The 19,800-nt window shown below is 46.1% G+C and overlaps 1 protein-coding gene and 1 long non-coding RNA gene across 3 annotated transcripts in view; one reads left to right on the forward strand and one right to left on the reverse strand.

The window, feature by feature from the left end:
* LOC132453869 (uncharacterized) overlaps window positions 1–7,524 on the reverse strand; it is a 63,401-nt gene extending 55,877 nt beyond the window's left edge. Inside the window, exon 1 of the long non-coding RNA XR_009524825.1 lies at window positions 6,942–7,524. This is a non-coding gene — a long non-coding RNA (uncharacterized LOC132453869). The remainder of the gene's footprint in view (window positions 1–6,941) is intronic.
* A 382-nt stretch (window positions 7,525–7,906) lies between these two features.
* The window catches only part of si:dkey-92j12.5 (multiple PDZ domain protein), a 34,740-nt gene continuing 22,846 nt past the window's right edge, over window positions 7,907–19,800 (forward strand). For both annotated transcript variants that reach the window (XM_060046914.1, XM_060046915.1), the window contains exons 1-14: window positions 7,907–8,494; window positions 9,710–9,777; window positions 10,462–10,628; window positions 13,042–13,257; window positions 13,435–13,503; window positions 13,796–13,918; window positions 14,277–14,360; window positions 14,607–14,714; window positions 14,942–15,044; window positions 15,313–15,404; window positions 16,694–16,907; window positions 17,455–17,532; window positions 18,195–18,274; window positions 19,464–19,610. In XM_060046914.1, the coding sequence (XP_059902897.1) occupies window positions 9,765–9,777; window positions 10,462–10,628; window positions 13,042–13,257; window positions 13,435–13,503; window positions 13,796–13,918; window positions 14,277–14,360; window positions 14,607–14,714; window positions 14,942–15,044; window positions 15,313–15,404; window positions 16,694–16,907; window positions 17,455–17,532; window positions 18,195–18,274; window positions 19,464–19,610 (1,494 nt within the window). In that variant the 5' untranslated portion in view covers window positions 7,907–8,494; window positions 9,710–9,764. The remainder of the gene's footprint in view (window positions 8,495–9,709; window positions 9,778–10,461; window positions 10,629–13,041; window positions 13,258–13,434; window positions 13,504–13,795; window positions 13,919–14,276; window positions 14,361–14,606; window positions 14,715–14,941; window positions 15,045–15,312; window positions 15,405–16,693; window positions 16,908–17,454; window positions 17,533–18,194; window positions 18,275–19,463; window positions 19,611–19,800) is intronic.

Below are 19,800 nucleotides of genomic sequence, written 5' to 3' on the forward strand. Positions count from 1 at the left end.
TCGTAATATCATTGGCTATGTGATGAATGTTTACCGTTCTCCCTCTGTAAAACAACACTGCGAGGCGTGCAAGGCTTATGATTGATGCTCATTGAGGGTCTATGTGTCCCACATTAACCATAGGGCTTGTATAATTACCCAACAACCCTGTTTGTAATTACACTTCAGACCGGCTTTTGGACCACTCACACAATGTTCCTATTGGCTGAGATTTATTCCACTTCCATGTGAATGCTGTGAAAAGGGCGGGGCGTCCAAAATTTCTTCCGCTGGGCCGCGGCAGAGTCCATATCAGCACACAGCAGCACGGAGCGCAGATACGTGATTCTCAGATGGTTAGAGAACAGACACTCTGTCTATGTAAGTGATTGTGGAAGGCCTCAAGGGCAGAGCCGCGCTCATCTTTCATGGTACAGTATGACACTATCGGGCTCCTTGGTGAATAACAGATGTACCGGATTGGTTTTATTGAAGACCGAAAGACATATCAGGCGCACACTGACGAATGCTAATGCTAATGTAGAAGAGCCATGATGCCTCACATCCACGGCGTGCTGAAAGGTAATCGGTTAACGGGGCTACAGCCTCGGCGAGGAGCTAGGCGTCGACGCTGCCATTCACACCGTGGACATACCCAGCGAAGAGACATCGACCTCTAAGACACCAGAGTGAAATAAATGCAGTGATGTGGTGGTGCAATTTAGCTCTCTTGTTCAACTTAACCTCCCATTAGCCTAGTCATAAAGATTCAATACTTCTTATGAAGCTAGGGTCCTATCATGCTAGGGTATGATACTAGGCTATGCTGCAGGACTTTATGGGCGCTGGAAAAAAAGACAAAACCCGCAAATAATGTGAGGCAACAGCATCAAGTCATTGATCATTACATCTGGGAATATTTTAGTTATATTGAGTGTGACGAGCCTACCCTCGCAGCCCCCCTGGCCAATCGCAGCGCACCATCAACTAAGTGGGAAATCAATAAGTGCTGGCCCGCAGTTTTGCTCACTGTTTCTCAAGACTAGAAATGAAAACAACATTCGACAACGATCAAGATCACAGTGGAGCAAATTGAAAAGCCAGGTTGAACGACATTATGATTTCATTTGAATAAGTCGTAGGATGGCCGCTATAGAAGCACCACGGTGCTTGGCAGTGGTGGATCTCTTGGGCGTCGGTGCATGCTGAGAAAATCCAGCTGGACCAGAGGGAGGGGGAGGCCACATCATTTAGTTAAGGCCACAGTCCATTGTTTCACTGCGGGCGGAGGGAACTGTCCTGAATGACAATTATTGGCCCAAGACATGAAAAACAAATTGTCATCAAATGGGGCTCCGGGCGTGTCGGACACGCATGCCAGCGCTAAAACGCCCTCATGGAACGGTGGAGAAGGAGAGATGAAGGAACTACAACATTTCGAAATTAAATGATCTTCATTATCAGCGTTCAGAAGGACCCTGAGCTTGAAACTGCAGTTAATGGACAATATCTCAAAAGAAAGAAACACATATTTTTTCCCCTCATTGTGTGCCATTGAGGTCAGCAGCCTTTGTACTCTATTTGCAACATTGAGTCAGAGGTCTAGAAACAATACTGGGCTTGCCACTCTCGTCTTCGGTCTATTGATAAGAGCGATGCCGCGACATAACATGGGCACTTTAAGACCTGCGCCCCGAGCCCGCCGATGACCTCATTGTGCATTGCCCCGTAATTCAAATCTGCTACGCTGTGTTGCATCACATTGTGTGTGACTCATTTCCACATCCCCCCCTCTCCTTTTCCTGAAACAAGTGGAAGTCCCACTACTAATTCTGCCATCAATACTGTGTCGGCTGACTGAGGCGGAAAAACCCTGGCGACACGTACACAAACACACACACACAAACACACACACGTGCAAACAACCAGAGCGACTGCCCACTCTTTGTATTGAGTGAAGTGGAGAGGGTGGGGGAAAGAGGGGAGGGGGTGAAGGCTATTGTAAACGATTTCCTGCGGAGCCCAAAATAATGGTGAGACCTCGGGACTGAGCTTCTTACAATCACTCTGTCCGCTGCCCCGATCCCACATTCACCACCCTAATGAGACTGTGTGCCCTCAAATGTGCAGCTGCAGCCTGTGTGTGTGTGTGTGTGTGTGTGTGTGTGTGTGTGTGTGTGTGTGTGTGTGTGTGTGTGTGTGTGTGTGTGTGTGTGTGTGTGTGTGTGTGTGTATGTGTGTGTGTGTTTGTGTGTGTGTGTGTTTATGTGTGTGTGTTTATGTGTCTGTTTGTGTGAGTGTATCTGTTAGTGTGTATGTGCATGTCTCTCTGGGTGTGTGTGTGTCGTTTCCTACTGAGCGCTGACGGATCAGAGCAGGACAGAGGAAGGTGAAGGCAACAATGTAGTGCGGAAAGCAAGCGGCCTGATGAACCGCAGCCGTCCTTTATCTTTTCGTTCAGAGGGGAAGCTGAGAGCAAAACAATGGACTCTGTCATCAAAGTGCCATTCATCGAAAACTAAAACTGATTCCTGATAAGCTATTGAATGATTTACATTCTTAAAACCCTCTTCAGTGCGTAACAAGGGAAGTCTCGTAAGGCCAGCCGAAATATCAAAAGCTCACCTCCGGTTTGTGCCTGGAGATATTAGTTTGGAAGCGGGCCGACACGGGCGGCTGGGCTGCAAACAACATTCAGTCGGCCAATCATCACACCCCAGGGACAAACGTTGGAAATGCGTTTTTTGGACATTGCTACAATGGTTTAATTATTGTTAAAACAATATAATTATTTTATTTTAATGCAAGAAGTTTTAACCTGGAAAATTGTAGTGGGAACACACGCTAATGTTGTAAACATTGCCACACTTTAAGATACATCATGGGATGAGGGATGCAACTGGCTGAAGCTAGCCTAATCATCCTCAAAGTAAGGTTGGCTGCGATGCACATCAACAAACACTGCCGACGGACGACTTCCAGACCTAATGAGTGAAGAGAATATGGTCTGGCTGTGCGAGGCTAAGTGATATCTGCATGGTGTCAAAACATTGAGCCTTGCCATGTGTTTGCCGTTTAACAGGGCGTCATGTTCAATGTAATCCACTTTCATTCCTGAATGTCTTTCATGAAAATGTATCATCAAATTGCACAGTTGTGGCCTTTCGGGATATTTTTTTGTAAAGCTTTAGCATTTCCCAGAATATAGGCATACTGCATTTCCCCTGAGATCAATTTTCATTTGACGCAAACAAGCCATTTCGACTCTGAATGGCTTGAAAAATAACAGTTATTAACTGAGCCTGATCTGCCATATAGTTTAATTGCAAATCGATACACTTTTTCTTGCCTATTGACACAAAATATCTGAGTTAACCTATTCATTATTGATTATTTTTTAAATGCAATGGCACTTTCATCATTGTCACAAAAAATATGAAGTCCACTTAGCTTTAAAATCACAATCAATAGCAATCCATACATACGTGCATGCATATGTTCAAGTGATTACACCATTTTCATAAAGGTTAACAACGTTTGTTTTGCTTTGCTTTGTTTTGTTTTGTTTTGTTTTCTACAGCACTACGGGACTTTAACACTTAACCATCCTTAGCCATGAGTCATTTATTTATCATGACATCATCAGTCTCATCTTCAGGGGTCCTCATCTGCATCCTCCTGATCCAAAGCATAACTCTCAGGCACACTTACGCCTTTTATTAAGTCCAGATTCACACATAAACTGTGTCATTAACAGCAGCATGCATGGATGGCCTGGACCAACAGCCCGTGTCTAACCAGCCTTAAAGTAAGAAATTGACGGTAAACTGTTACCAATTCAGCGTACAGACACACTTCTCTGGTGTGGTGTGGTGTGCGGAGGGAGGCGGGCTGGCCTCTGATAAAGCTGTGGGAGCCGACGTGACGGTTTTTATTTACCGTTGCCTTTCGTACTCGAGTGCATATATCAAATCGCACAGCAACGTAACTCTATAGTTACTCTGACACGACAGGGCCCTGTAAAGGGTTGAATCATGATATCAGAGGCCATTTTCAGACGTTCACACGTTGAAAGGGGCCAACCGGGTAATGTATCTGTGGTCACCAGAGGAGGAATGTGAATCGGCAGTTATTCTTTAAAGGGAAGGAAAAGGGTGCAAAGTGTCCAACTCATGACCTCATCTTTTAAGAGGGATGAGGATGTCAGTGGAGAATGGAGCCTCGTTATTTAATTTCCATCATTATGGGAGGGAGGAAACTAGGGATGCTCACCTCTACAGAGGGAGGCAAGATCATTTGCCTGAACCCCGACCTCTGCACAGGAAGCACAGTTGGCTCTGTGAATAAATGCGTATTACAAAAGAAATGAGAAGACCCTGAATATCGGGCTGTCTGACCCTTAGACTGAGTAGAATATATACATTTTACACATTTATTATAAATGCATCAGACAGTGGATTCTCTCTTTGATTTAGCACAGAGATACGTTGTATTGTGATAATGGAACAGGGCATGGCATGATCATGTTTGATTTACGACTCTTCGTATCCAGCCCTTGGTCAGACAAAAACTTCTTAATTAGCTAAACCATTATGGCGTTGGGATGCTCCCCTAATGAAAGCTCTGCCTTTCTGTCTGTCTGTCTGTCTGTCCATCTGCTACAACATCACACCTTGAATGAGAATTGGCCCTAATTAGGGCAGACAAGCTGATAGTGAGCATCTTAATTGTTGCTTTTGCATCAGTGCTGTGACCAATATGCCTGTGTGTGTGTATGTCATTGTGCGAGTACATGTGTAGAGCTTGGACATGTTTAATAAATATCAACGGGTGCTATATTTGATATAACATATTTACAATAACATTGTCAGTTATGATTTATTGTTTACTCCAATATTTTTTCAAAGAAATGCAACGATTACTTGTGGCAATCATATAATGATATAGACTAGACTAGGGTTATTATATAATCATTGACTGAACAAATAACAAACAAAGGAAATACAAATAAATATTGATATAATTAAATATTTAATATATGATGCCAGCAAGTCATCTTACCACAGCATTGCCTGTAGGTTCAAATTCCTTGGTAACTGTGAAAAATAACTTAAATTGCACGATGCATGGTTTTCACTAAGGCCTTATTGTGAAATACAGTTCTGAGTTGATGTGTGAGGTATTATGTGGCAGTAACTTGAAGGTAAAACCAGTCTTCCGGCATTTATATGATTGCTAGTTTGATTCCTTTTGCTGCTCCTGCCAAAAGTGTAAAGGTGTCCATTAGCAATACACCTAACTCACAACTACTTCTGACAGATTTGGCTAACCAGTGGAGGAGTGGGTAGGATCCATGTAAAGGAATGGGCTTTGATTCGAGGTCACTAGCTTGAAAAAGCACAAAAATGCATGCAGGTTTGGCTCAACCAGATAACTGTCACCTTAAGACACCAGTGCCATTGACAGAACATAATCAGTTAATTCTGAGTGAATCATCCAAACTCCTAATCCTATATGAGGTATGGCCATAGAGGCTGTTGACAACCTGGCATCTGCCTAGACTAAATCTACTGCCCTCATTGGATCAGCCCTATGAAGAAGTTTCTATCTGCCACCTACTCCTCAGAGACGTGTGACCCCATGGTTACTCTTCTGATAAATGTGTCAACAAACTGTCAACACCTAACCCTTATCCTCTTCCAATCCAATGTTATCACCGCCACTATCTGATAAGAACTGTCCCAAGTTTGCACCCAGGGTGCCATGGTTAATATTCAATTCGATATTGAGACTAAATTACCACTACATCAAACAGACTATCGACAGTGACCACACAAAGACAACAAATACCAATCGAGGGGAGCAGAGCTGGCTGCTTTGAGCGCCAGATATCCGCAATTATGTGTTAGCAGAAAAACCACTTGTAATGAACCGTCGTATCGCTCATTACCAGCCACAAAAACAACAACAATAATAATAATAATTATAAATATTATAGAGTCATAATAATCATAACAATTATTGTTGTAATCATCATAATTATGATAATTATAATGATCATCATAATAATCTACAATTGATCTTCGATGGCAAAGCCATTCACTTTTAGTTTAGGTCAATATCAATAGGCTATGTGACAGCAACGACGTTGTGCTTCTCACAGGACCAGTCGTTCATTCAAGGTCATTTACAAGCCAGGATGCATCTTCTTTAAATAACGAGCGGATAGCTCTCAGTCATCTGCATGATTGACGTGTCCTATCTATCTATCCTGGGACGCAGCGAGTTGCTATGCACAGCTTTTTTCACACAGTGGCTTGAATTAGACTGGATTCAGACTGGTGCGGGGATGCTGCGGTTGGAGATCTAACGTTTCCCCAATAACGCCTCACATTCCTCGCTTTGGGTGGACGCAATGAACCCACACGCAGCACACAGTAAAGACATGGAGAATTAAAAGGTCCACATGTATACCGCTTTATTATTCCCAAAACTATAGGCCTACACCATTTACATTCCGGGCTAGGATATCTCACCCGCAGTGTAAGTGGGCTAATGACTGAATGCTAATAACACGTTGTGCAATTACGACGTGCAAATATATCCTTACAGGGGAAAGGCTGTATCTATGTCACTGTCAAATAATCTATTATCTTCCAAAACTGGTACATGCTCGCCAAACCCATAGCCTGCTGTCTGACCGTGCGACGCCCATTGACTCGGCGTCTCGAGGAGCCGCCACCGCTGGAGCCCGTCGATAGGCTACCTACCTTACCATTACGTCCTAAACAGCCCACATCCGCCCCGTTACAACACTCGTAGGCCACATTCCCCTGGGCATCCGTGGGAACTAAACACAGGGGTAACCGTACTGCGGAGCAGGTCAGCGGTGAATCGAGGCTGACGGTCGATGCCATGTAACGCAATTAATGAAAGATAACAACGCACGAGCGGGCTCTTACCATATGTCACAAGTCGCGCGAACAAACCGCACGAGCGTCCAGTGCGGAGGGTCCTTTGGCGCGCTTACAGTCCACACAACACACACGGCTGGGTGGGAATATCTTCCCAATTAACGAAAGAGGAGGGTTTGTGGTGCCAACGAATACTGCAGTTGGATTCCAAGGCGAGCTTCCGACCCGAGAAATGACGTTAAAAAAGAAGGTTCGCCTGACGGCAACGCTACCGGGTCGGGGAATAGATAGCGGCTCACCGATAGCTGCGTGCTCAGTATCCCGATGACTGCTCACATAGCGGCAGGGAATGTCTCGCGCCCGTTCAATGCATAAAGTCCAGTGGAGTAGGGGAGAACAGAGGCGTCTCTCTCTCTCTCTCTCTCTCTCTCTCTCTCTCTCTCTCTCTCTCTCTCTCTCTCGCTTTCTCTCTCTCGCTTTCTCTCTCTCACTCCCTCTCTTTCCCTCTCGCTCTCTTTCTCTCTCGTGCGCTGTCTCCCTCTCTCTTTCTCGCTTTCTCTCCTTCTCTGGCTCTCATCCTATTAATTTATCTCTGTTTTCTTTCCAATCCACCATATATACCCGTCGCCTGTCTGCGTCTTTCCAGGTCTACACACAGAACGTTTCGCGGGAGAGGTTCGGGGGTGTGTGTGTGTGTGTGTGTGTGTGTGTGTGTGTGTGTGTGTGTGTGTGTGTGTGTGTGTGTGTGTGGTGTGTGTGTGTGTGTGTGTGTGTGTGTGTGTGTGTGTGTGTGTGTGTGTGTGTGTGTGTGTGTGTGTGTGTGTGTGTGTGTGTGTGTGTGCGCGCGTGCGTGCGTGCGTGCGTGTGAATTGAGGGGTGGGGGGGGGTCATAAATGACAAACCAATTTTCAGGTGGTGGATGCTCGGTTGATATGAGCGCAGAGCACCGCGAGGGTTGCGGGCAAGCTGGGGTGATGGTTCCTGGGGATGCAGGGGAAACTGAGGAGAGGAGGAGGGTTTGGTGGAAAACATGGAGTCGGATCTTTTCTTAAATGAGTAGACTAGGGCTCCACCTGCCGTGTGAATATTAGATCATAATGGTTTTGAATCAAACGAGGCATATATTCAAACTAAGTGTCTAGCTATGGTCTAAATCTCCCAACGGACGTCTTAAAAAACGGTCAAAGAAATTTACATTGAGGCAATAAGAGATAACACACGTATATTATGCCTACTTGCACACCCTCCAAAAATGTAGACGTTACACATTGAAATGAGCAAGAAAAAAAATCCTCTTATGTGGCAGACTGTGATTAAGACCAATCAGCGGCTCGTGCGGCTCAAGATCAGAGGCGGTGAGAAGGTTACACATGCGCGTTGGCTCGGCGCTGGGATCTGCCGGACAAATGAACACAGATAGCAGCTCCAGCTTGTTTCTTTTTATATAAAAATTAATCTGTATTCAGTTATGAGCGGAACGTACTTGACTTTTTTTTTGTTGAGTAAATATAGGTAGGAGCTGGATATTGAAATCGATATAGAGTGTTTTTGACTTCCGCCAGGACCTGTTGATAGCCTCGACCAACGGCGCTGCAATGGAGGTGAGAGCTAACATGGAGAGCTGTGGTAAACAGTTCACGGTCGTCCGTCTATTAGCACATATGTCCCTTAAATTCGCAGGCAAAAGGATAATTCAACATGTAGGATTTTAACATGACTTTAAGGTGTTAGTTGTATCCTGAAACGCCGCCATTGTACATAATTTTACATTTGTAATTATTAATTTGATTAAAGCAATGGCCAATTTTACGAAAATGTAAATTATTTTCATATTGAAGGAGAGGATAAAAATTTGTGATTGGCAAATTATAGTAGGCTACATAAAGTTGTATGTTTACCTTTATACAATTATTCATTTATGCATAGGCTACTACTATAGAGTTTTATCATTGTAATTCTTTGAGATCTAGTTAAATTCCTGATCAGAGTTTACTGTATCAATTGAAACATTGCATTGTCCCATGTGCTTCTCGAATGTTTCTGATGTGCGGACTACAGGCTGATGACCGAGCCATGAGCCAAAGGGTGGAGGAGCTGCGTGTCTCTGTTGATTAGGCCTACCTCACTGCTAGATTAAGCCCTTTGACAGAGATTTAAATCCCATTCTAAGAGCATTAGTTTACATGCCAGACGCTTGCAAACAAGCATGGTCTCTCCACCTCAACATTGTAAAATGAATTGCAAAAGCTAGGATATTGCTTGGGAAGTCATTGGTGGGGCAATCTTCTAATTAGTGTAAAAGTGGAGACGGCTTCAAAAATGGTCTAATTAGTTTAACACCAAAGGACGATATCCAGGAGACAAGCTTGTTAATAAGGCATATAGCTGCTGCAGCGCTAGCACACAATTCTTTTCAAAACTCACCTTTTTATCCTTCATTTAACTCTAAGATAGAGGGCTCGGCTAGTGTATTGATCCCAGACAGACATTTAGGAAATATCAGTTATTCATTCTTTGTAGCCGATTTTCAAGGTCTCTCTTTCGGTTTTAGAATATACACAGTGGATTTCATATGATAGATAATAATTCTGTTTCACTTTCCTGTCCCAATTTAAAGCACATTTTAATGTACAACATGTGCTATAAAAATACACTTGATTGTATGCTTAGTTGAATATTCTTCCTGTAGGCCTGGTATGACATTTACATACTATAGTATTCAGAGTAAATGTCCAATTATATGAAAGTCTGCCTATAACCAGCTAAAATTGTTGTTTATATTATGATTGTGATATTGTTGCCGTCCATCTTTGTAGGTATCTGAAATAGAAGAATGGCTTTGAATTGAGAAAAGAGCAACTGAAAGAAACCATGGAAATCATGGGTAAGCATGTGAATTGTTACTATACTATACAACGTCACACACACACACACACACACACACACACACACACACACACACACACACACACACACACACACACACACACACACACACACACACACACACACACACACACACACACACACACAGACAGCACCAGCATCTGATCAGGCATTGCTGCTACAGCTAAGTGTGCAGGTGGTACAGGACTTAAGTCCTTATCACAACGGTCGTTGCTCCTTGCTAAGACCATTCACCCGCCTGGCAACAGAGAATTAGGGAAGCTCACCTCCTGTTAGTGGCCGCGGCTCACTTGCTCACCTAAAATGACCTTAGAAGATGTTATACTGGTATGTATCCTCTGCAAAGAGAATTTGAAACACAGCTAATTATTTATTGATAAAAAAAAATTATGACAGCACTGTATTGATCACAGAAGCATTGCACATAAATCATACCGCAAACATCCTGGTTCAGCCTCTATAGTGGATGCATGGAGGAATCTTGCAATTGTGTGTTAGCATTTGGCCTATTTCATCCGCCACAGGCATGGTCAAAATGAAAACGTATTCGTTAAGTTAAATAAACGGCGACAACGGCAGGGTAAAACCAACAATTTGCTGCTGCTAAGACAAAGACTCAGTAAAGGACACTAAAGACCGACAGCGTTTCGTGGCCCGGCAGATACTCGTGGTGCCTTGGAGGCGGTGGAGAGACTGCAAGCCAAGCTGAAAGAGAGGGGGGAGGCCCCCACGCAGGAGACGCTCTCCCTGCTCAAGACGCTGCTGCAGAGCCCTCTCTTCCATCACATACTCACCACACAGCAGCCAAAGAGAGCGCCCAGAGCCAAGGTATCTGTGTGTATGTGTGTGTGTGTGTGTGTGTCTTTGTGTGTCGGTGTCTGCGTGTGTTTGTGGATGTGTGTGTGTGTGTGTGTGTGTGTGTGTGTGTGTGTGTGTGTGTGTGTGTGTGTGTGTGTGTGTGTGTGTGTGTGTGTGTGTTTCTATGTGTGTGTTTGTGTGTGTCGGTGTGTGTGTGTGTATTTGTGTGTGTGTGTGTGTGTGTGTGTGTGTGTGTGTGTGTGTGTGTGTGTGTGTGTGTGTGTGTGTGTATGTATGTTTGTTTGTGTGTGTCGGTGGGGGAGGGTTGCATTTCCTTGAATGATAAAAAAGTAGACTCCATCTTGAGTACAGAATACATGGGGCAAACTGCAATTGTAATCAGCTTACCTATAAGCTTACCATTAAATCTTCTCATAAAAGCGAGGGAGAGAGAGAGAGAGCGCGAGAGAGAGAGAGAGAGAGAGAGAGAGAGAGAGAGAGAGAGAGAGAGAGATGTACAAATATATAGTAAAACATGGGGCAAGAGGAAGACGGGAACATCCTCTGTAAAATCATGGAGATTTTATTCATAGACATCATTCTACCATTCTACCTTTGTCTCACTACTTAAATACCTCTTTGTGTGTGTGTTTGTGTGTGTGTTTGTGTGTATGTGTGTGTGTGTGTGTGTGTGTGTGTGTGTGTGTGTGTGTGTGTGTGTGTGTGTGTGTGTGTGTGTGTGTGTGTGTGTGTGTGTGTGTGTGTGTGTGTGTGTGTGTCAGTGTCTGCGTGTGTTTGTGGATGTGTGTGTGTGTGTGTGTGTGTGTGTGTGTGTGTGTGTGTGTGTGTGTGTGTGTGTGTGTGTGTGTGTGTGTGTGTGTGTGTGTGTGTGTGCGTGCGTGCGTGCATGTGTGTGTATGTGTGTGTGTGTTTGTGTGTGTGCTTGTCTGGGTGTTGATATTTGTATATAGTTGTGTGCTTTCTTTTTTGTATAGTATACTAAATATTCACTTGAAAAGAAGGAAAATTGTTCTGTGGCCCTCCCTAACCTATGCACAACCATGTTCGGCGAGGCAAAGATCACAGTCTTTGGTTTTGAGTCCGATCTTAGCATCATAACTTGCTAATGTTATGATACACAATAACTGATGGGGCTAACCATAATGCACAGCCACATAAGGCCATTATTACATTAAATATCTGTAATAGGCTCTCAGTGCATCTTTCTATTCTATTCCAGTAAAAGGTAGACAACAGGATTTTGTTAAAGGGAAGACATTTTAAAGCAATGAAACCCATTTTACATTCATTAGGATTATTCTCAGGGCAATTTAAGAGTTCAAACCCTCAGTGAGTTTCTGATCCGAATCAATCTTTGTGTGGTAACCTTTGTTAATGATACATTTGATAGCCTTCAGCAGTGTGGACTAGGGAGCTGTAAGTCCTAATTCACAGGCATGAAGGTTTCCTTTTCTCCTCATTACTACAGCTATGTGAAGTTAAAGTAATTTTTGAAATGCCAAATGCCTTCATCATGTTGACATGGAATTCAAAAAAAGACAGGACACAGTGTGTGTGTTGGTACATTTGCTGCTGTGTAGAAGCGTTTATCTCAGATTACCATGTGTCAGTGTTCATCCTTTACTATCCCCTCTCTGCCTCACACTCACACTACCTCACACTGCCTCACCCCCCCCTCTCTCTCTCTCTCTCTCTCTCTCTCTCTCTCTCTCTCTCTCTCTCTCTCTCTCTCTCTCTCTCTCTCTCTCTCTCTCCTCTCTCTCTCTCTCTCTCTCTCTCTCTCTCTCTCACTCTCTCTCTCTTTCTCTCTGTCACCGTCACACTACCTCACACTGCCTCACCCTCTCTCTCTCTCTCTCTCTCTCTCTCTCTCTCTCTCTCTCTCTCTCTCTCTCTCTCTCTCTCTCTCTATCTCTCTCTCTCTCTCTTTTTCTCTCTGTCACTCTCACACACACAGAGACAGACAGACACACACACACACACACACACACACACACACACACACACACACACACACACACACACACACACACACACACACACACACACACACACACACACCTCCTTCATCCCCAACACCTTCTTTTTAATCTTTATCTTCATATACCCACCAATGTATTCTATTCCCTCGCCCCATCCATTCTGCCTCTCATCTGTTCATCATCACTGTTTAACCTTCTCTCTCCTCCCTGTTTTCACCACCCACTGCTCTGTTCTCCCTCTGCCTGACATCTCTCAATTGACAACCACATCTATTCGCTCCATCTCCCTCCCTTTTTTCTCCATACTCCGGGATCCTACCCTCCATATTTCCTATTTGCACTGCTCCTCCCAACCTCCCATTTGCACCTGTCCGCCCACTCTCACACTTTCCTCACTCTCCCCGCCTCACCCCGCACCTCTTTGGCTGACCTCTTTGCAGGGGAGGCGAATCTCCAAGTCTGTGTCCATGAACAGCGGTGCATGCGTTGGCCTGAAGGCGCTGTCTCACAGTGACTCTTACACCTGGGCCGTGGAGAACAGACGCTCCAGCACCGCCAAGTCTTTCCACCGGGATGGAAGTCACTCCTCGCTGGACTCCCTGGACCTGCACTGCACAGACTTCTACCCCGAGGACTCCATGCCCGCCGAGTCGCAGGTAACCTCTGAGAGAGCGTGTCTACAGTGTTCTTTAAAGACTCTGCCGTCGGGAGGCCCGACCTAAGGTGATGCTTCTTTAGGAATGCTTTCACCTTGATGCACAGATTATTTTTTCTTAAATATATGATTCAAGATCAAATTGAATGTATGAGTTTGTGACCTTTTATTTTCCCAGTTCTGCACCCCCCCGCGTATTTCCAGAACAATGTCTATGGGGAGAAACCTGGCTGCCATCGCCCATGAGGTAAGGACCCAGCAGGGGTTTCTGGTCCGTGTGCCTGAATGAAAGTCTTAACTCCAGGTTTACAAAACGACCTAAGGCCGTACACTGAATCCCTCCACATCAAACTCAGCCACTTTATTTTCCCGCCACTTTGCACCCTTTGACCCTTATCCCGCGTGACCTAAGCGCGCGGTGGGCTTTCACCGGCCCACAGTGTGAGCCGCGTCTGACAGACACGACCCTGACCCTCAGCGGTCCCTCACTCTGTGTTTGCTCTCCTCCTCCGCCTCCGCTCCCCCCGCCGTCCCGGCAGCGGCGTCACGTGGAGATCATAGAGCTGAACAACGACGGCAAGGGGCTGGGCTTCGGCATCGTCGGCGGCAGGAGCACGGGGGTCATGGTCAAGACCATCCTCCCCGGGGGGGCCGCCGGCCAGGTTGGTCCGTCCGGCCCCTCGATCGAGTGGATCGAGTGACGCAATTCAGATATCGGCGACCTGTTCGGATTCCATTTCCCCTCATTTGATATCTACCGACATTACAGCACGACTTATGAGATCTCAAATCCACAAAGACGTTACGTCGATATGCCTTCCTAAAATACACCGGGATGTGGTTAATGCACTTAATTCTTATTTAGGGAATGCTATTCATCACAATACAGATCACAGGAATAGGCTTGTATCGCATAGAACCATTCTGAACAAAATACGCCATTCAAGCAAAACAAAAAGCACTATAAATACGGAGCATCAAGGCTTGGTGGTTATGGATTGTATGCTGTTGTGTGGGCAGGATAAGCGTCTCTGCAGCGGCGACCAGATCCTGCGGATCGGAGACACTGACCTTCTGGGGATGAACAGCGAGCAGGTGGCCCAGGTAAGATGGTACTCTTTTGGAAATGGTTCCTATTTGCTTTAAGTTCAAACAACTTGCGTCTCTTAATGGCATTTGTTTCCTTTGATTTGTAAAGGCTACTGGCTCGCTCTTCTAACTAATTGTGGAGGAAGCCATTCTGGATATCTACTCTGTATGCCATAGCTTCTCGGTGGCAGCTGTCTCGTTAGAGTGTCTAACTCTAATGCAATCCCGTTGTATTCTGTCTCATGCCACCACCTGGCCCAGGTGCTGCGCAACGCTGGCAGCCAAGTGAAGCTGCTGATCGCCAGAGACGACGCCAAGGATAACCACCTCTCCTCCCCTGTCCTCAGCCCACGCGGGGCTGACGCCACGGTGGGTTTACCATCCATCCTTGGCTCGTTATTTACAGGACATTTGGACGGGTTTGCCTACATCGGGCCGCAAGTTCTGAATTAAAAAGACGTTGACGTTTGATTTTACACTTTTAAATTTCACGTTCTGTGAAGTGGGAGATCTTGGCCTGTACACTGCCCTGCTTTAGATCACATTGTATATTGTAAAGATGGCCTAAACTATGTAGCATTATGTTTTGTTTCCAGCTCAGTGACTCAGAGGAGGACTATGAGTTCAGCGTGCAGTTCACTAAAAACTCTCTGGGACTGGGATTCACCATCACAAGCTACATAGGCGACCTAAACGCAGGTAATTATCACAGACTCAAGGTCATCGTATGTCAGATTTACATCTATACTTGTTTAATACACTATTATATTTGAATCTAAAATCATTTCATATTACATTTCAATTTAAATTCAGGTAATTTACCATTCAGTGTTAGGTAATCCAAACTAGTTAATCTACTAAGAAATGTATCTCCTGACAACCTACTATTGGATTTTATTTGGAGTAGTTGATAGTGTTGAAAGTGATCAGACATAATGTTTTTGCTCGTTATACGTTATTTCCCTAGTTTACAGTGCAGGTGTGACAGTGAAGAGCGTAGTGAAAGGCAGCACTGTGGACCAAGATGGTCGCCTTCACATCGGGGACATCATCCTTGAAGTAAGGACGGAAATTTGCTCACTCTTTGCTTCTCTCACAATTTCTGTGTATGTGTTTCTGTAATAGTCTTAATGTTTCAATATCCTAAAAAACCTGCATTGCTTGCAACTTTAGAAGTGTTTTCATCTGTACCAATTATGTTCCTTTGAGCTGATGAGGATAATTCTTTAGCTTAGGTTTCTTTTCATTCCCTAGACCTGCGCCTATCTGCTCTTTGTACCAATTCATCGTGTGTTGCTCCATTTTATCTGATGATTACTATTGATCGTCTCTTTTCTTCACATTCATATTATCTTTCTCAATACGCTCCACTTCTATCTTTTACGCCCTTCCCCTCCAAACTGCTCTCCTCTTATCATCAACCCTTGGACAAATTCCCTTTTTTGTCCTTGTTCCCTCTGCCTGAATCTTTCCTCCGGTGAATCTCATCCCTACACTCTGGCCACCGCCATCTGTTCTCCTCCCTCCCTCCCTCTAAACCTACCTCTACCTCGTCTCTCCCTGTCAACTTGGACAAAACTTTTCTCTATCCATTATTTCCCCTCGGCTCACCATCTCATGTCCCCCCCCCCCCCCCCTGCCCTGTCTTCTCTTCCTTCCTCCCTTCCGTTCGTCTTCTACTTTTCTTTCATCTCCTCTTTTCTTGCCATCAACTACTTTACTATTCACTCCTCATCTCATCTCCTTTCTTGTCTCAACTCCTTGGCTGTTGTCTTCTCTCCTGTCCTTTCAACCCCTCTCCTTTCCTCCCCTCTTGTTTAACTCTCACCCCTATTTCTCTCCTTCCATGTGCTCTGCTCGCCTTTTTTTCCCTCTCACCCGTGTTTGCTCTCCTCTCCTCCATCCTCTCCCAATTTCGCTCCCTCTCCTCCCCTCTCGACTTCTCCCCTCTTCTTTCTGCACTTCTCCTGTCCTCTTCTCCCCTCTATTTTGCTCTCCCTCCTCTCCTCTCCCGTCGTCTTTTCTCCTCTTATCTCCACCTGTCCTCTCTTCTCTCCCCCCTCGTATCCCCCTTCTCTCCCCCTCCCTCCTCTTCTCTCTTGTCCTTTCTTCCTCTCCTGTCCTCTCCCCCCTCTTCTCTCCCCTCTCCCCTCTCCTCCCTCCTTTCCCTCCTCTTCCCTCTCCTCTCCCCTCTTCTCTCCTCTCTCCTCCCTCCTGCTATCTCCTCTCTCCTCTCACCTCCCCTCCCTTCTCCTCTCCTCTCCTCTCCCCTCCCCTCCCCTCCCTCCTCTCTCCTCTCCTCCCCTCTCCCCACTCCTCTGCCCTCCCTCCTTGGTCTGTGTACCCAGGTGGACGGGGTGAGCCTCCAGGGTTGCAGTGAGCAGCGGGCCATGGAGGTGCTCAGGAGGACAGGCCCCCTGGTCAGGCTGCGGCTGCTGAGGAAGGCGGTGCGTCTGAGCCATATCCTGCCTCCGGTTCCTCCCCTGCAGCCCCTCAGACACTCCCACAGCTTCAACGCTGGGAACCCGTACCGGGTGGCCCTCAGCAGGATCCAGGAGCCAGGTACAGCAGAACACAGGCAGGGGGAAGACATTCACGGTGCTGCAGGTTAAGGGGCTTTGATGCTGGCTGATGCTTAGGGTTAGGGGGGCGTGGTAAAAGATGGATTGTGAAGCCCTATGAGACTGTAACTGTGATTAAGTGTGATACCGATCAATTCGACACGACTTGACTTGATTTATTGTAGTGTATTTTACAATGTTACATTTCAGAGCACCAACACTGTTTCTGTGTGTGTGTGTGTGTGTGTGTGTGTGTGTGTGTGTGTGTGTGTGTGTGTGTGTGTGTGTGTGTGTGTGTGTGTGTGTGTGTGTGTGTGTGTGTGTGTGTGTGTGTGTGTGTGTGTGTGTGTGCGTGTGTGTGTGTGTGCGTGTGTGTTTCTGTGTGTGTGTGTGTCTGTGTGTTTGCCTGTGCCTGTGTTTGTGTGTGTGTGTGTGTGTGTGTGTGTGTGTGTGTGTGTGTGTGTGTGTGTGTGTGTGTGTGTGTGTGTGTGTGTGTGTGTGTGTGTGTGTGTGTGTGTGTGCGGCCGTGTGCCTTGCCATCTGTGTAGCAGGGATCCGTACTCTGAGTGAAATCTCCCGGCGGGCCGCCTATGCCAGCAGACGACCCAGACACGACTGGAGGAATGGTGAGCTCCTCTTTCCCATGCTGCACTGCAGGTTGGGCCCGGAGTCCTGACATTCACTGTGATTGGCTCGTCTGGCTCTCCCAGCCCAGCGATGTGGTGGCGAAGCATACCCCTAATGAGGGTCTATTTATAGTGCGATGCAGTCATGTGTTTACCCAACTCATTGAGCTGGTTCCAGATGTCCCTCACTCTGCCTGCACGGCTCTATTTAGGCAGGGATCCTTGTGTTTGATTAGAGAGCGAACGAACAAATGAGCCTTGATTGCGGCGAGGCCTTCGGAATAAATGAGCGGGAACGCGAGGGTCGACGAGATGGTGGTCATTAGATGGTAGCGACGTGTGGCTGTGTGTGTGTGTGTGTGAGTTTGTGTTTGGATGATGTGTTTGGGTGACGGTGTGATTTTGTGATTCTCCATCGCTCGGGGTGGAATATGTCGCGTCCCGTGTGCAGAAACAGCTGAGCCAATGTTTCCCCCAAACCCAGTGTTGTTATTTACCGTTTGAACTCTGTTAAAGAATAGCAGAATTCCGCACCACATGTCACTGTTTGCTTCAGCGTTCCCCTCCTGCAGCTGGGCCGGGTTTGCGTAGGATCAGCGTGTTGGGTCTGTGTGTGTGTGTCTCGGGTCTCTGGATCTCTGTGTGTTTGACTTTGTCTGAAGGAGTCAAGCTCACGCCAGCCGAGGAGCAGGACCTGCAGAGGAGGTGGGAGCGGGCCGTCGGGCCTCGGTTTGAAGTTGTGGTGCGTTCTCTGTTTGTGTATACAGTGACATCTGTTATAAATTCTCCAAGCAGATTGGTAAAAATAGGTCTCACACTCTATAAACTCTAAGTTATCTTGGATAGTTGTTAGACTATGGAACCTAACTTAGCTAGGATACTTTAGACACTTAACTCTAAGCTATCTAGGATAGTTTTAAGACTTTAAACTCTAAACGATCTAGGATGGTTTATACTCTAAACTCTAAGCTATCCAGGATAATTTTTTGACTCCTAACTCTAAGCTATGTAGGATAGTTTTCACTTCAAACGTTCCTCTCCTCTTGTTCAGCTCTCAACCCCTTTTCTCTCCATCTCCTCTGCTCACTTCTTCTTTCCTCTCACCCCTTTTGCTCTCTTCGTCTCTCCTCTCCTCTCCTCCATCCTCTCACCATTGCTTCCCCGGTCCGTCCTACCCTCTCCACTCCTCCCCTCTTCTTTCTGCACTCCCCCTGTCCTCCTCTCCCCTTTCCTCTCTCCTCTCTGCCCCTCTCATCTCCCCCTTCCCTTCTCATCTCCCCTCTCCCCTCTCTCTCCTCTATAACCCGGTCCTCTCCCCCCTCTCCTCTCCCCTCTCCTGTCTATCTAAGATCGTTTTTTGACTCTTAACTCCAAACTATCCACAGACTTCAACCTCGGTCTAGAATAGATTAGACTCTTAACTCTAAACTATTTAAGTTAGTTAGCCTCTAAGCTTAGACTAGATTTTATCCTTGTTTAGACTAGGATAGGATTGTTTAAACTCCCAGCCTATGGTTTCCGCTCTGGCGTCTTTCGGCAAGGTTTGTAACCCTACACACGCTTTAAATGGCTTGTATATGTATTTACCTTTAGTTGTAGTAATCTGCTAAATTAGATAATGGTAATGCCCTTTACTATTTAGCCAACACTTTTATCCAAAGCAAATTACAGGGAATTGTGATGTCATTAGTCTAGACATTAAATACAGGTCCAAACCATTAAGGAGCAGGGACAGGTCAGGAATCTCACTGCACGTTTAGCTGCAGACATGGGGAATTGAACGCAGTGCATTCTGCCAGGGAGCCCTAACACCCTTGCAAATAGTACACCAATCAGTACACTGTAATAATGAGCAGCAGAAGAGGGTCCAATGGGACGCCTTGTTGCCGTGGTTGTTGCCAGGGTGCTGAGCCTGTGCCCCCGTTCCGTAGGTGTGCCAGCTGCAGCGGTTCAGCGCCAGCAGCGGCCTGGGCCTGAGCCTGGAGGCGCGCGCCGGACACCACTACCTCTGCTCCGTCCTGCCCGAGGGGCCCGTGGGCCAGAGCGGCAGGGTCTTCACCGGAGACCGGATCCTCGAGGTGGGCAGCCGGCGTTAGATCAAAGGCATCTTTAATTCATGACAACCCCTTGGATTGAAGGTGTTTTGGGTTGGCTAATTGTGACCCTGGGACTTGGTGTGAGGATAAACTCTCTAAAGATGTGGACAGTAGGAGACTACCCAAAACTCATTTGGGGTTGAGTCAACTAATCGCAAATTAATATTCAAAC

This window comes from Gadus macrocephalus, chromosome 3 (assembly GCF_031168955.1).
Source record: "Gadus macrocephalus chromosome 3, ASM3116895v1".
Lineage (NCBI taxonomy): Eukaryota > Metazoa > Chordata > Actinopteri > Gadiformes > Gadidae > Gadus > Gadus macrocephalus.